A 15,040-nucleotide genomic window follows, 5' to 3' on the forward strand; every position below is an offset into this window, starting at 1 on the left:
AGACCTATCCGATCCGACACCGCAGCAGTCCACGGTGATCAAGAATCTCACTCTTGACGAGCGTGCGGTAAAGATATCCCGGTTGCTCCATCGTTACGATTTTTCTGATTTTTTGCGCGGTATTAAAGAGTATTAACTGTCATAGCTTGTGCTTGCGGCGGCAGGTAGCCCGAATATTCTGATGGAGTTGGATCTGGTTGAATTTTAATTAATGTATGACACTGATCAGGTGTAAACATCAAATATGATTACTTCTCAAGACATTAAGAGGGTCACAGATTTGGATTCCGGATCTGGTGGAAGCTCGGGAGAATGAAGGTACTCGTGGAGTATCTGTCATTTCATCGTACCGCTTTATCGGGCAACGTTGGGAGAGTACAACAAGTAGATTGATGCGGATATGATGTAAGACAGCTACAAAGTGACAAGGACAACAATATGCAAAGACTACCCTAGAATGTCAGTAACCTTCCCCAACTTCGCACAAGGTCTCCAAGAACAATTTCAGATCCTCTTGCTCGATCTCGAGCACGCTGGCATCAAAGGTACTGTGGCGTGACCGCGCATTGCAGCGTTGTTTTGCTTCGATGAATGCAAGACCAAATTCGCTGAAGTGAGGTGGACCGCGCATGTTAGTACTAAGAACAAGGCGTGAATGTCAACTTACTTTCTCCTGACATCGCCAAAGTCAAGCGCCCCCATGATACCGACTACAACATATGTTTGCGTCTTCTCGTTCAAGCAAGCGACGACAAATGGGAGCGACTTCTTTCCTCGTCCTTGGGGACCGCCAATTTTTGTCCCTGGGAGGCGGTCACGAAGCGCATCAACTAGCCAAAGTCCTAGGCGCGCGAGAACCCCGGGGTGGGCGAAGAGAGCAAGATCAGGTCCCTGCGAGAGTACCACGACACGATGGGAGCGCATCGTTCGAATGTCCTGCTTGTCTATTATCGACGTCCCTTGCCGAATGATGGCACGATGAAGCGACATTGCAAGCGACAGAGCGTCTCTTAGGGGTACAATGCTAAATACAGTTATTCCAGAACGCACGTCAACAGGATGAATGGACACTTACTCTGACAGAGCATCATAAGCAGCCCAGAAATTCTTTACCCACCATGTCCTCTCCTTCCGCTCTTCGCCGTCAGCATCTCTGTTCACATCGACATCCCCATCCCTTCGCCCGCTACCGACTTCAATCCCCTTTCCCCGCTGCTCCTCCCCATTCCGCCCCCCATCCCATAATCTCCCGCCACCAAACCACTCACCCCCGTGCCGTGCGCCTTCAACCTCGACCTCCATTCTGATGCCACCTGCGACATCAAGCAACGCACTTACTGCTTCCACAGCATCCGCTGCACCGAGAGGGGAAGCGCGGTACCCAAAGCATCTCGCAAAGGATGGATACGTTAACTCGACAAGACCGTATTCTGGTGCGATTGCGTCGAGTTTCGCGCGCAGTTGGTGCTTCAAGTCAAGGTCCATGTGCGCATAGGGCTGCTGTGTCTGCGGAATAGAGAAACTACGGAGGAAGAGTCTTGTTAGTCATGTCAATAAAAGTATTCACGAAAGCGCACCCCATCTTCGCGAGCAATCCGGTGAGGCGCTTCCGTCCGCGCTCTTTCCATATGCCAAGCTTGCCCGCTACGTAGCTTGAGTGGTACATTGCATCGTAGAGGGTCCAATGTCGGAAAAGCATAAAACGCAACTCTTCAGCTGCCCGTACAGATAGATCGTCTGGGCTCATGGCTGTGATGGCATCTGTCGTATTAGCAGCAACGTCTGGCGGGAGCGGGTTCAGGCGGAAAACTTCGTCGTAGTATATTGAATGGTATTTGTCGTAAGTGTCGCGGGATATTCGAGCGGTGGTATACTGGAACGTGAGTCCAAGGATCGCATGCCTGAAGAACAAATTCCGTAAATCGAGCCACGGAAGGTCAATAAGCGCTTTACCAGAGCAAATCACAGTCCACTCGTTCAAGAACAGTTGCAAGGATGTACATTGTCGCAGAGGCACTTTGACCATGCCACGACCCACTCCCATAGTATTTGGCGATGAGTTCGTGATATGTGTCGCGTTGTTCTCGTGAAAGCCGAGTAGATTGCTTGATCATGTGTTTAATACAGTGACAATGCGTTGGGTGAAGGTTAAATGATGACTCACATCGTCCAGCTTCCGCCGCTTTTCCTGATTTCGATCGCCGTCTCCCAATGATCTCCTCTTCCCCGAAGGGCCTCGTTCAGAGAACTCTTCGTCATCATGGGGATCATCACCTTCATTTGACCGTACATCATCTTCATCGTCCAACTCTGAATCTTCATCAGAGTCAGGTTCAGGTTCGTACTACATCCAAGTTAGTAGGAACCAGGGTAGTGATCGTCACATTCACCGTCAGGGCTTCCCAAGCCTTTCTCTCCTCTCCCATATTCTCTGCTTCGCCATCGTCCCATACAATAAATCTCTCGCCATTTTCACCTCCAGAAAACATGTTCGCAAGGTTCTGTGGCCGGTTTGAGTCTATAATGTGCACTGTAAGCTTCATGCTGAATTCGCCGAACCAATTCTCGGATGAGAGGTCAAGGATAGCACCCATGTTCAATAGGATGAGAGTGTGTAGCTTTCAAGTATTCAGCTAGTTGGTGTACCTTTGATAACAATACACACACCTCCGCATATGTAACCAGCTCGTCTTTCATCCGTTCAAGGTCGGCCAGACCTGATACGGGGATTATTCTGTGCATAACATCATCCTGCTTAAGAAGTTCCGCGAGCATCTTTGCTGCACACAACGCATCAACATCGGGAGCGACGAGGATTATGACAGACGAAGCAGATGTGAGCGGTGAGCGGCGGTGTGCCGCCAGGATATTCGCGTAGGCCTCAGCATAAGCAGGTCGCGAGGCAGATGCAAGATGTGGTGGCGGAAGAAAGACCATAAAATTGGAGAGGTGTGCGGAGAACGACCCGTGCCTTCGAAGGGTTCGAAACAGATGTTAATCATCATACGCGTCGCGTCGCGTATGATAACACGTGCCGTCACACCGTGGGACTGTCACAACACTATTAATGTCACCCCATACCATGACACAAAGCTCCAAGGGTGATAATAGCTACATTCAATGACTACACAATCACGTAGAACAGACAAGACCAGAAAACATACTGAGAGGCAGCTGTGGCACAGCTACTATATTTAGGGCAAAAGGAATGACAATGATATGAAGTGACATATAGACGATATAATGAAATGAGTGTTGTTTGTTCAAGAAGGGTGATTCGAGAGAAGTGGTTTTAAAGCGCAAGAATCGGAGGGATGGTGCTAGAGCACGGCAAGAGGGAAGTCAGCAACACTCTTCTGTGGGCGTTGGAGACGGAACGTGGAACCTGCGCGGCGCTTTGCAGACTCAAGGGATTTGCGTGCCTTGTGACTCACGTTATTGCTCCTCGACAACAAGTGATGGCAATAGTGACATCGGCAAGTCGTATTATAATCGGAGAAAAATGCCTCCAAGCTGGTGCCCCCATTCGGATTTCCTGTTCCTGCCTGGAACCATTATCGTATGCATCGTGATACCAGAATGTGTGGCCAGTAGATTTCGTTCCAGGCGGATAGATAATCTGGTCTGCAGTTTCGCCCTGGTGAGATTGCCGCGCTGGGATAATACGGATTGGGCTGACCCGAGCGTCTAGGTCCACAGTGGAAGATCGTGGGTGAGCATCGTAGGGGTCAACACTATTGGGCTCATTCTCGTAGTAACCATCAGTGCTATGTCCATGGTGAGACCATGCGGCATATCATGCTAATTTCGCATGAACACCACAGCTGGTGAGGTTAGTAACGGCGAGCTACTAGTAAAGCCAGAAAGCTTAACAGAGGATGACGTTGCAGTTGCATGTAACGAGATAGAGCAACGCATTGCAGAATCCTCGTCATTTATTGAACCCTGGACGGGACACGTAGAAAGCTCTATTTTGAATAAGGAAAAATGGGGTACATCACATATTGGTAAGTTTTGGCTTACGAGAGCCAATGATCCACGTGTCAATTTGGTGATCACGACTGTGTGCGTCAAAGGCCTGAAGCTGCACGCATAACGCGAGGCTTGTACATATTGATGTGAAAATCGCCTGAGCACTAAGTTGTGCCAGGATGCAGACGGTAGGCGTTGTTTTGATCTGTTGTCCAAAAGCTTCCAGGAGTTTCCTTATTCGGGACCGCGGTTAGCTTCCATATGGGAGGAAGCCGCGTGCTTTCCATACGCTCAGCACGCGTCCACGAGGTACTTAAAGACCGTCTCTGTTTCTGTTGGCCACACTCGCATTCGCCATGGCGTATGAGCCAAGGCCCTCAACTGACCAAGGTACGATATTAGTCAGTCAAATATTATCTACGTTTGTTGCTTACTTTGAGAACAGAGTCTGCACCTCTCTTGCGAGGTGGAGATGATGATTCTCCGCAAAGCGCCCAGTCACGCTCTCCCCACCCATCTATGTCTCGAAGAATAGCTGACGTTGTTCAAGAGCCTCTCACGGGTCTCACTAAAGTTCTGCTTGTTGAAGTCCTCATACTGCTTCTCATAAGTTCCGTCTTTATTGGCCTATTCGCTGGCGCACAACATAAACTGAATCTGCGAAATGGCCTCCCTGGTGGTGGAGGTGGTGACGGCGGTGGAGGTAATACTACCCTGACCAAGACCGCAACTGCTACAGTGACTCACACGACTACTGCTGCATCGACTATAATCTCTGGCATTGTGACTACCACCACTGCGGTGTCTACGACGTTTTCTACCGTCTTCGGCACAACCACAGCGACCAAAACTGCGACAACCACTGCCACGAAAACATATGTTTCCACCTCGATTTCCACCTCCACTTACACGACGACAAATATTCACACGCACACGGTGATCGTTGGGCCAGAACCCACAGGGCCTCCCGAGAATCCTAGCCCACCACCCGGGCCTGCGCCTCCATCGGTAGGTCTATTTGTGTGTGGTTGAACTATGTCTCACCATTTACAGGATACATGCAACACTCCGGATTGCATCGTTTTGGCTGCATCCATTCTATCCTCCCTGGACACATCACAAGACCCTTGCGAAAATTTCTATGATTTTGCAAGTAAGTCGGCACGTGGTTTGTATCGTGTCCGCTGCATTGCTTAATTACATCATCAGACGGTGGCTGGATTGCCTCGCACCCCGTTCCGGGTGACAAGGGTGCCATCAATTCCTTTTCGGTTCTTTCAGAGCAGAATGCGCAAGTCATTCTTAAATTACTCGAAGGCGACTCATCTATCCAAGACAATTCGTGGGATGATCAACTGCTTCACAAGATCCGTATACTGTACGGTTCATGCATGGATGAAGCGCGACTTGATTATCTTGGCCAGGAACCATTACAGAAGTTCGTCAACACGATTCGGAAGCTTTACAGGGGGAAGACTACCCAAGGATATACCATGAATCCGAGACAGGGCCTATCCAACGCCCTAGGTTATCTGCACTCTCGGGGTAAGAGTCGTTTATTTAACCTTCTGTTGCCCGTTCGCTCATGCCATGACTTAGGTGTCGACGCACTTTTTGAGTTTAGTGTTGAAGGCGATGCTGGTGCTGACCCGAACAATATGATTCTGTGGTTCAGTCAACCCAGCCTGGGACTCCCTTCCAAGGTCAGCTCCCGAAATCTTAGAACTTTCAATACGCCTAACAATCATCAGGAGTATTACAAGGACAAGAGCATCCTCACCGTATATCAGGATGCCATTGAGCGCCTCTTGTCATCCTTGAGAGATGACAAAGTTTTGAGTGAAGAAACTACAGGAATCATCCTCCAGACGGAAGAACTCGAAGACAGCGAGCATGTCTGGCCCCCCTGGCCCTGGCCACCTTGGGATGAAAATGGCGACGACGATGACGACGACAATGAGGATGGTCGGAGACGTAGCCCTGGAGATCCTTTCCAGAACGCTCGCGAGCTTGCGCAGAAAGTTGTCAAGTTCGAGACTGAAATCGCGGACGCGACACTTGACCTGTAAGCCGATTCACATCCCGCCATTGGCAGACTCTGACTGTGGTTATAAAATTATTAGTGACAAGCTGCAGCAAGATCCATTCGGGACGTACAACCCGACCAACATCAACACCCTCAAGGCCGAGCTCTCGCAGATCAACTTCCCGGACTATTTTGCCACGTTCACTCCTCGTGTCTTCCCAAGTCGTGTTGTCATCACGTACAAACCTTACCCGAATTCCCTGTCGGAGATCTTGAAGAAGACAGAAGCGGATGTCATCGAGGCATATCTTGTTGTGCGCGCATCGTTAGAGTATGCCCCCAACCTTGGTCGGACCACTGAGGCTTGGAAGGCTGTGAGAACTCTACAAGAAACTTTGTATGGCTACAAGCCCGGCGTAGTTGGCGAACGCTCCCAGTTTTGCATGACTAAGGTGGATGCTGCGTTGGGCTTCGGTACTGGAAGATACTTTGTGAACCAAACGTTCCCTGGCGAATCAAGGCAGAAAGCAACGCAGGTCATCGATAGTGAGTAAAGAAAGAATTTTTGCCCCTAGAACGCTACTGACTTTTCATTCGTCAGACATCATTGACGCCTTTGAGAGATCTCTACGCCGTATCGAATGGATGGATGAGGAGTCCGCTCGCAAAGCTGCGGAGAAAGCTGAAGCCCTTCGCGTCAAGGTTGGCTTCCCTCTATCCCCAGACACACGTGATCCACGTTCCCTTGTATCCTACTACACCCTGGTGAAAGTACATGTGGACACCTTCTTTGAAAACATGCTTAGTGCTTCGTATGTTGCACCAATGCCCGCTCAAATCAAGTACTGACCGTATATCAAACAGCTCCTCCGACATGTACAAGATGTGGCAGAAAGTCGGCAAGCAGCGAAATCCTGACGAGTGGGAGATGACACCAGCAACTGTAAATGCGTACTACAACCCTCCTGCCAATGAAGTAAGTGGAATCGTATGGTCAAGGCACTGGACTGACAAAGAACACACAAGATTGTCTTCCCAGCCGGAATCTTACAACCTCCCTTCTTCTCCGAGAGCTGGTGCGAATATACGTTACTATTTCCAAGTCCCTTCTCAACCACGCTTCTACAGGCCTGGATACCTCTCTTATGGCTCCTTTGGAATGGTAGCTGCACACGAGTTGACTGTGAGCTCGACACATTACTCTTCCCATACGCACTGGCCTAAGTGGCATTAGCACGCATTTGACTCCTCAGGTCGTCTTTACAACCAACAAGGAAAACTCGAAGAGTGGTGGTCACGCCAGACCAGCGACGCATACCAGATTCGCCAGGACTGCATCGTGGAGCAATACTCCTCGTATACAGTAGATGATGGCAAGGGAGGGCTCATTCATGTCAATGTATGTTCTATTATGTTTGTCATTGATAAACATTGACCAGTTGATCCACAGGGAAATCTGTAAGTTCATGGTCATGACGTTCAAGCTTGCTCACGTTACTAATTGAGGGCTTTCAAGTACCTCCGGTGAAAACATCGGGGACACAGGTCTGATTCAGGCATATCGGGCTTGGAAGGCACAATACGAAGATTCATACGACGCCGGAAAAGAATACATGCTTCCTGGCCTTGGCTACACTCGGTTCGCGAAACTCGATGTATTAGTGAAATACTCAGACACTAACGGCATGTTTTAGGGAGCAGCTATTCTTCATCTCGTTTGCCCGTACATGGGCAATGAACATTAGCCCTGCTGACGCAGTAAGTGTTTCTATCCATCTCAACAGCCGTTTCCATATAATCTTGCAAAAGGTTCGACGTGTCCGGTCAGACCCTCATTCGCCAAACCGGTATCGCGCGGAAGGGACTGTGTACAATATTCCGGAGTTCGCAGAAGCCTTCAAGTGCTCAAAGTATGCCAAGGCAAGTGCAGGCGCCATGAGACACAGACTCCTGCTGACGCAATATTTGACAGCTTAATCCTCCAAAAGAGAAGAGATGTGTCTTTTGGTCTTGATCTGATACCTTGTTTTTGTGACATTCGTTTTCCTGTGGTTAATATGTGGTTCGAACACTGCAGTCTGTACATTATCTATTTCAAGCATTTCTTTATCCTTTTATACCCGCTATGATCAAAGGGTTGAACTGAAGCTCATGCACAAAATTGTCACAAAACTCCTTTTGTACTTGGAATGTCGTCGCCACCAGTACGTTCGATGGCTTGTTTGATCGCAAGGGCAAGTGCCTTGAACGCGGATTCAGATCTGCAGTTGGTGGCTGAGTGCTGTCACTGGATTAACGAACGTTGGACAAACACACCTGTGGTGATCGTTTTCGCCCCGTAGGACATCGACGTGAAGAGTCGCACCAGAAGCTATGGCAAAAGAATAGAATATATGAGGGATCATTTCCGTCGAAAGGTCTCCAATCTTCTCCCTCTTTAAGCCCAGATCAGTGACACAGTACGGTCTGGAGCAAATATCAATAACGGCTCGAGAGAGAGCCTGGAAATTGTTAGATGGGCATGTGACATCAAAGCTGCCTCCCGGTCACTCACCTCATCCAAAGGTGCAAATCCAGTTCCGTATCGACGAATTCCACGAACTTCACCAAGAGCTTGCTTGAAAGCCGTTCCGAGTGCGATCGCGCTATCCTGTAAATACCGCGGATATATTGGTTCTGTGATTCCTTCAACCAAGAGGACATACGATACTTATCTGCTGTGTGATGGTCATCAATCCATAGATCGCCTTTACATTTCATGGTCAGTGACATCCCTCCATGCTTTGCCAAGGCATGGTACATCTGGTAAACTCAATCAGCCGGAGTCTGGAGTTACGAAATTGTTATTCATACGTGATCCAGAAAACCAATTCCCGTTGATATCTCAATTACCTGAGCATTTTGGGATCCAGGAGCGCAGTCAAGGTTAATAGAAACTTCTATCTGTGTCTCGTTAGTCTTTCTTGAGATCGTAGCTGTTCGTGCTGCCATGATCAACTGATGGGAAGGCCATTAGCACAACCCAAATTAGGCTACGTAGATGGCTTTGGACAACAAGAACAAACAACCCATCTAAAAGATCTTGAACAACAACAACAAACATCTACTTATGGCTTCTCCGTTTCTTCGCTCAAGGTCAGCACTGCGAGCTGTCCTTGGGCCACAGACCCGTCAACGATCATTATGTGCCAACCAGCCTAGGACCAGGTCCCTATTTAATCTTTTTCGCAAGTCTACTAAGCCAGCACAAGAAAAACATGTTCCGTCGCTGACCGAGGACGACTTATTTCATCAGTTCTCGAAATCTCCGTTCCCTGCAGTACGTGCTCGCGGAGAAGCTATACAGTCACTGGCTACATGTCCAGTATGCGCCTCAGGTCATAGCGGCACTCATGCGCACACGAAATCGCAGCCTCTCGCAGTGAAATTTGAATGTCCTGACTGTGGTTTCCCGACACATTGCTCGCAGGAGCATTGGATGGATGATCAAGAGCACACAAAGTACTGCTCTAGACTTCGAGAGGTTAACGAGGATGAACATGATCTCCGAAGCGGTCGACGGTTACGCGAATTTGAGATGCCCGGTGCGTCTTCTAGTATTCCACTTTGGACATTCTAATTAATTCACTCACCAGGACCACAGGCTTACGAGGAGGCTATATCATTCGCAAATTGGGACGTATTTTGGTATACACGCGGATTTCCCTCCATGGACACAGAACGTTCAAGACGACACGCCAGCAAACTTCTTACCTATCCACTCACTATTGGTTCTATTCTACATCAAAATAGCGGACTGACTTTAAGCAATCAAAGAGTTACACCTGAAGGAAGTCGCTCACTAGCAGGTGAGTATCTACTACACATTCATAGAATTCGCCCTTAAAATTGCATCTAGCACTGCGCACCATGCTGCATGTCCCTCCTGGAGCACCTGATACAGAGGAGGCTGGTGCTGCAAAACCCCAGATACGCATATTCATCCTCGGCGCTCGCGCTGAGTCCTCTTTGCCACCGCATGCCTGGGAGCAACTTTGCATGTTGTTCCCATCTTGTCATTTTCACCTCTTCTTCATTGGACCACAAGTCTCTTTACCGAGACCGGCTAATTCACCCCCTCCGAACCCCCCCAATGAATCTGTAGCAAAAGAGGATACAATCACCAACAAATCTGCGGCAGAAAATGTGTCCACGACGCACGCATCCACCACCACTGTAAAGCAGCGGGAGGAAGACACACCAGTTTATGTGCCGAACGTTTATAACCCTCCGACACCAGCACCTATCGTGCGCCTTAAGCGCACACGATCATCAGTTGAACTCTACGGCATTCCCTCTTACACTGTCCCTTATACCCCTCAGCTCACCATTACTGGCCTGCAAGCGAACTATGCTGAAGTCCACGCGCAGTTTCAGGATACCTTCGACCCCTACACAGATGCCTTCTTCCTGTTCTCCCCCGGTTTTGGCTTCCCGTCGCCTAACTCGGTATCCGAATTAGATGGCAAGCCCCATTTGCAAATTGCTTCCCCGACAGAGTGGGGCCCTGTCATACCAGCCTTACTCGCAACCCGTTGTCCCATCTTCGTAACAGGTTTCTCCCCTGCAGACGTCGAGAGAGATATTCGTTCCATTGAGACTGCACCAGATGTCGCTGGTGAGTTCGAGTGGGTGGTTACTCCGGGAGAGAACGCATTTGGCAGCGAAAAATGGGAGGTCGCAGACTTTGACCCCAGAGTCATGGTGAAGACGAACTGGGGTGTTTGGGGTATTAGGGGCAAGGGCCGAGAAGTGAGAGAGCGTAGCTCCTTCAGCTTATTCTAGAATGTGCTTTCTGATTCTACGATTAATCATGCCGGACCACAACTCGTTCGGGTTATATCACACCATGGCTCGTGAAGAGACCACGTTCCAAAGAACCCACAGTTATTCCCGGACCCGGATGGCAAAAATGGGCAGTTTCTATATACGTGAGTTGATCACCTTATCACCAAAAGTCTATATGTCATCGGGGAAGGACTTGTAACCGATCGCGGGCAAAATTGATCCTGTCTGCCCTACAATGACACTGGAAATGCAGCCCTGTGAACCCCCTGTTCCAACTCGGGTTTGGTTTGCTTCCGAGGACCGAGATGAAGATCCATCATTTCAATTGTCATATTCAAGTCCAGGCATCAAAAAAGCCCCCCCAACACCATCACTTAGAGAATAAGAAATCATTCAGTATAAGTGTTTCCCCCTGTTCAGACCAAGAATAGGTTTTTGCCGAGAGCTACCATGATCGTGCAGGATGTGGTACGGGCGACGAACTCAATGGGCAGTAAGTACGGTCACCTGACGCTAATCGAGGCTGTTATTTCGAACGATTTCATTGATGGCATGTCACTCTAGGAAGTCGCCGTTTATCAAATAACTTCTAACGGGATGCATGCCATACCCAGGCCGCCAGGAGTATGAACGTCGAGCCCCGAGATCAGACACCGCTGGTCACCCGACTTACGTCGAAAGTTCTACATGCCACTCACTGTTCGGATCGATATCATTTGGATAGCATTAAGTCCTCTTGTTCGGAACTGGTTTCGACTCTGAGTTGGAACAAGGTTCATGGGCCAATATAAATACCCCTGATCAGCCTCTGTAGACCTTCACTCGTCCAGTGCACCTTTCGTTGGACGTTTATTATCCAGCATATCTTTTCTTTCCAAACTGTCTGACATCAATTCGAGTACGTCCCACCCATCTGCTTTGAGTTGTCTAACTCACCAGACTTAATGATATAGTCAACATGTCTTCAATCCAAAGCGGCAACTCGGACTTTGATGTCTTCCAACAAGTTTTCGCGTTGTCCATGGCTTCAAACGCTCTCTATACCTCGAAAGGAGACAATGACGCTCTCCTAAACTGCCTGCAGGCCAAGTTACCCGGTATCGTCTCAGCTATCAACGGCCAGTGGAAAGTGGTATGGGGACCGGTGATTTGGAAAGCCCAGCCAGACAACGCAGATACTGGGCCCGACAACACATGGTTTGTCGCATATAGCCCAAGCGTCACCTTCGATGATGGCAGCACACGCGAGGCATACGTAGTAGCTGTCGCTGGGACAAATGCCAGTTCGACTTATGGCTGGTACGAAAACCTCGCAGTTGGCAGGGTAGTGGACTTTCCCGCATGGGTGAAAGGCGGAGTCACTGAGCTCCCGGTGCCAGTGAACAAAGTAGACATTGTCTTGACAGGGACATACGCAGCATACGGGACGGTCACTGCTGTTCACACCCTACTCACTGAGCCTTCGCCTCCGGGCTCAGCCTCTGCGGGTCTCACACTCCATAAATACCTGACCGGCATACTCGCGTCGGAGTCAACGAGAGTGGTGTTCACGGGACACAGTCTCGGCGGGACTTTGTCTCCTACGTTAGCACTTGCGCTCGCCAGTTCAGGTGCCCTGAAAGGGGAGGGGGTTGTGTATCCCACCGCGGGAGCGAGCCCCGGTAATGGGGCCTTTGCGAATCTCTTTGCAAAAACTTTCCCACCATCCCCGAGCACACCCCCTAACACTGGGTACGCAGTCTGGAACAGAAACATCATCAACCCTCGCGATATCATACCACAGGCGTGGTGCACGAAGCGACTACTATCACATGCGCAGAACTTGAAAAACATACCCTCCATATACGGCCTTCCAACTTTACCACTCGTCGAACTCGTCGTGTTTTTGCTCAAAGCCAGTGCCAACAAATCACACACCGTGTACATCCCACTCCCGAGCCACATCCTTCCCGACGTCAAACCTGAAACGACTCCTGGAAACGTGACTGAGTTTCTGGGCATCGCATTGGGCAATCACAATACATTTTATAACAAGGTGTTTGGCGTGGAGTTGCCAGTTATAGACTGCCCAGAACTCACAAAGAAGACGGAGAAGGAGATATTACTTGAATATCCTGTCATTGGAGACATCGAGTGGGGAAAGGAACACCCGGTTGAAGCGGAGGCCGTAGTGGCCGCGCTGCGGGCAGAGGGTGTAGTCGATGACGATGAGGAGTGAAGAGTTCAAGTAGGCTTCGGAGTGAATATGCGTTGAACAGTCTGTATGTACGATACGGTGTGTTGATGGCGATGGTAATACCGAACGATAAGATGGCTGCTTATGACGCACATGCATGTAGGCTCGCTCAAGGCGCCCATAGACACAAATACGGCAACCTCAGAGTGCCAAACGTGATCTCGTAAGTGCGGAACTAGTTGGTAGTTGAGATCACATCCATTCAAAAAACAGCATGTCAGGAGTAGGGTCTCTGTAAAGTAGTGAATGCATGACACATTTTACAGCTCGATCAAAACCTCACCATCAGCGTGGGTGAAAGCCCAAGCAGGGAGTTATTGGCGTCCCATCGGTCAGTAAATTCATGGATGTTCCAAGTGACCCGCAAACAAAAGTCGACACCTCGTGTGGTTGGCGAACAATAAACAGCATAATGACCAATATTGTTCGTGATGTAGCACAAGCACTGAATTGCACTCTTAGCCTGTTTGGCCTGAGAACCCTCCCTTTCAGGACATCCACATCTGCGTGCCAACAGCGACAATGCGCAAGGGAAAAAACAAATACTTGAAATGCGCAGCGTGTATACGATTGATCATCCTGAAACCGCTGCCCGAATGTATACCAAAATACCTTCTTATGGATGTGATCATTCAACGCAGACAGACGGGGATAGCATAATCATGAAAATACCGCTCTGCGAACCTTAATTAACAAGGTTCGCTTTTCGCCACTGTGGAGGGAACAGTAGTCAGAGTCGGAGAGGTCCTTAGCTTTGATCCACTGTGGAAGGTGTCAGACTTGGCATTGGACGAAAGGTACTACTTGAGATTAAATTTGACCTGAGCTTACTGCTAGCCGCCGTGAACGGTCTGTCAATATGCCACTGATAATTAATCATTGTAAGGACACATCAGAGGAAAAAGAGGCTAACGAACGTTGCGACAAGGTGAGCATCTGTTCGATAAACTTCGCGTAACACTGAACCACGCGCGTGCGAGTGCCGACGCGACGTCTCTCAACTGGTCTAGATTCAAAAGCCATAAAGTAAGTGTAACAGCCTGGCATCTGGGTTTCTAGCAGTGGGTCCGTCACCTCATGATCATGGTAGCCTGTGAAAGCACATTGGGTTGGCTTAGTCAGCGGGTGTGCTTAACAAGGTTGTCCGACGCGATCCGTTGGAATCCAGCATTTGAACTGGTAGGTGCATGTTATGGAGCTTTTCAATGTTTATGTTCGTGCTACTACTTAGTCGTACTAGTGGCCCACATTAGCTGCTACCAGCACGGATATATTGAACACGAGGGCTCAGCACCCAACAAGGCTCTGCAAAATGGGGAGTTTCTCCTGATTCGGCTACACGCCGATTCTGCACGGTCAGGCAACCAACTTGTGAGAACTCAACACACAAGGAACTCGTGCGTCGCAATTTAGGTGCTCGAATATAGCGGCAAATTTTTGACATTGCCTATGCTTAATATTTGCCGCGTAGCCTGCTCTCACAAGGTTGGCCTTCCCCGAGATTGCGGGGGACACCACTTCCTTTCCGACGCTACTTGGTGAACGCTCAAAAACAATTCGTTGAACTGGAAAAATTGATTCAGAAATTACGGATGTAGCAGTGATAGATTCAGAACATTCAGATTTACTACTCAGCATACTATTTTCTAGATGGAGCAGGGGTTGAGCCTTTTCTTGGCCAAGCCCATTTGCGAGTTGTGGAATCTCGGATATCCCAAAAGAACTCGATTTAGGGGCAGTGTACCCACTTGGGCCCGATGAACACGGGCCCTGAACGAGTTCAGCATTGCTTTCGAGGACTGTTCCTTGTTCTGACGTCCTCGAGGCTCTTTTCAAGTTGTAGGTGCGTATATTCTTCCATAAGATGCATTGCATGCTAAAACACAACTGTAATGAGTACACATGTCTTACTTGCAGCGATTTAGGACGACCCGCCATACGTCATCACGACGAGCTCAGGCAACGCGGCAAGAAACATC

General features: G+C 49.1%; 5 protein-coding genes across 5 annotated transcripts; 3 read left to right on the forward strand and 2 right to left on the reverse strand.

The window, feature by feature from the left end:
• Positions 1-350: 350 nt before the first annotated feature.
• DEU56DRAFT_971022 (CDC45 family) lies at positions 351-2,981 on the reverse strand. Its single transcript, XM_041359449.1, has 8 exons — positions 2,668-2,981; positions 2,391-2,618; positions 2,165-2,344; positions 1,954-2,105; positions 1,578-1,901; positions 1,076-1,522; positions 668-1,024; positions 351-608 (listed from the first exon to the last, which is right to left on the reverse strand). The coding sequence occupies exons 1-8, from the start codon at positions 2,935-2,937 to the stop codon at positions 461-463; spliced, it is 2,106 nt and encodes a 701-aa protein (XP_041212554.1). The 5' UTR covers positions 2,938-2,981; the 3' UTR covers positions 351-460.
• A 1,148-nt stretch (positions 2,982-4,129) lies between these two features.
• DEU56DRAFT_781928 (Metalloprotease) lies at positions 4,130-8,101 on the forward strand. Its single transcript, XM_041352073.1, has 17 exons — positions 4,130-4,362; positions 4,418-4,980; positions 5,026-5,125; positions 5,182-5,517; positions 5,572-5,675; positions 5,724-6,037; positions 6,096-6,544; positions 6,600-6,810; positions 6,863-6,974; positions 7,025-7,074; positions 7,127-7,181; positions 7,233-7,397; positions 7,449-7,456; positions 7,515-7,637; positions 7,693-7,756; positions 7,808-7,918; positions 7,971-8,101. Exons 1-17 carry the CDS (start codon positions 4,329-4,331, stop codon positions 8,010-8,012), a joined length of 2,841 nt encoding a protein of 946 aa, XP_041212555.1. The 5' UTR covers positions 4,130-4,328; the 3' UTR covers positions 8,013-8,101.
• Positions 8,102-9,078, reverse strand: DEU56DRAFT_781931 (IGPD-domain-containing protein). Its single transcript, XM_041352074.1, has 5 exons — positions 8,852-9,078; positions 8,713-8,800; positions 8,553-8,650; positions 8,315-8,499; positions 8,102-8,259 (listed from the first exon to the last, which is right to left on the reverse strand). Exons 1-5 carry the CDS (start codon positions 8,987-8,989, stop codon positions 8,163-8,165), a joined length of 606 nt encoding a protein of 201 aa, XP_041212556.1. The 5' UTR covers positions 8,990-9,078; the 3' UTR covers positions 8,102-8,162.
• Positions 9,079-9,107: 29 nt separating this feature from the next.
• On the forward strand, positions 9,108-11,299 carry DEU56DRAFT_881524 (zinc-finger of mitochondrial splicing suppressor 51-domain-containing protein; the record flags this gene model as incomplete). The annotated part of the gene is made up of 3 exons (XM_041356103.1): positions 9,108-9,582; positions 9,634-9,846; positions 9,897-11,299. 3 exons carry the CDS (start codon positions 9,108-9,110, stop codon positions 10,820-10,822), a joined length of 1,614 nt encoding a protein of 537 aa, XP_041212557.1. The 3' UTR covers positions 10,823-11,299.
• Positions 11,297-13,368, forward strand: DEU56DRAFT_781935 (uncharacterized protein). Its single transcript, XM_041352075.1, has 4 exons — positions 11,297-11,318; positions 11,390-11,723; positions 11,779-13,293; positions 13,345-13,368. Exon 3 carries the CDS (start codon positions 11,784-11,786, stop codon positions 13,041-13,043), a length of 1,260 nt encoding a protein of 419 aa, XP_041212558.1. The 5' UTR covers positions 11,297-11,318; positions 11,390-11,723; positions 11,779-11,783; the 3' UTR covers positions 13,044-13,293; positions 13,345-13,368.
• The last annotated feature ends 1,672 nt before the right edge of the window (positions 13,369-15,040 follow it).

The sequence above is a fragment of the Suillus clintonianus genome, assembly GCF_016758775.1.
Source record: "Suillus clintonianus strain FC179 chromosome Unknown DEU56scaffold_11, whole genome shotgun sequence".
Classification (NCBI taxonomy): domain Eukaryota; kingdom Fungi; phylum Basidiomycota; class Agaricomycetes; order Boletales; family Suillaceae; genus Suillus; species Suillus clintonianus.

What these genes read in the sequence shown, in the direction of transcription:
- DEU56DRAFT_781935 (XM_041352075.1), top strand. Translation starts at nt 11,784, where the DNA reads ATGTCTTCAATCCAAAGCGGCAACTCGGACTTTGATGTCTTCCAACAA.
- DEU56DRAFT_781931 (XM_041352074.1), bottom strand. Translation starts at nt 8,989, where the DNA reads ATGGCAGCACGAACAGCTACGATCTCAAGAAAGACTAACGAGACACAG. An exon ending in TGATGACCATCACACAGCAG is followed by an intron (nt 8,651 to 8,712) that starts ATAAGTATCGTA and finishes CGCGGTATTTAC; the next exon opens with AGGATAGCGCGATCGCACTC. An exon ending in GGCGAAAACGATCACCACAG is followed by an intron (nt 8,260 to 8,314) that starts GTGTGTTTGTCC and finishes CACCAACTGCAG; the next exon opens with ATCTGAATCCGCGTTCAAGG.
- DEU56DRAFT_781928 (XM_041352073.1), top strand. Translation starts at nt 4,329, where the DNA reads ATGGCGTATGAGCCAAGGCCCTCAACTGACCAAG. An exon ending in AAATTTCTATGATTTTGCAA is followed by an intron (nt 5,126 to 5,181) that starts GTAAGTCGGCAC and finishes TTACATCATCAG; the next exon opens with ACGGTGGCTGGATTGCCTCG. An exon ending in TAGCTGCACACGAGTTGACT is followed by an intron (nt 7,182 to 7,232) that starts GTGAGCTCGACA and finishes AAGTGGCATTAG; the next exon opens with CACGCATTTGACTCCTCAGG.
- DEU56DRAFT_971022 (XM_041359449.1), bottom strand. Translation starts at nt 2,937, where the DNA reads ATGGTCTTTCTTCCGCCACCACATCTTGCATCTGCCTCGCGACCTGCT. An exon ending in GGATTGCTCGCGAAGATGGG is followed by an intron (nt 1,523 to 1,577) that starts GTGCGCTTTCGT and finishes CTTCCTCCGTAG; the next exon opens with TTTCTCTATTCCGCAGACAC. An exon ending in GCTTATGATGCTCTGTCAGA is followed by an intron (nt 1,025 to 1,075) that starts GTAAGTGTCCAT and finishes AACTGTATTTAG; the next exon opens with CATTGTACCCCTAAGAGACG.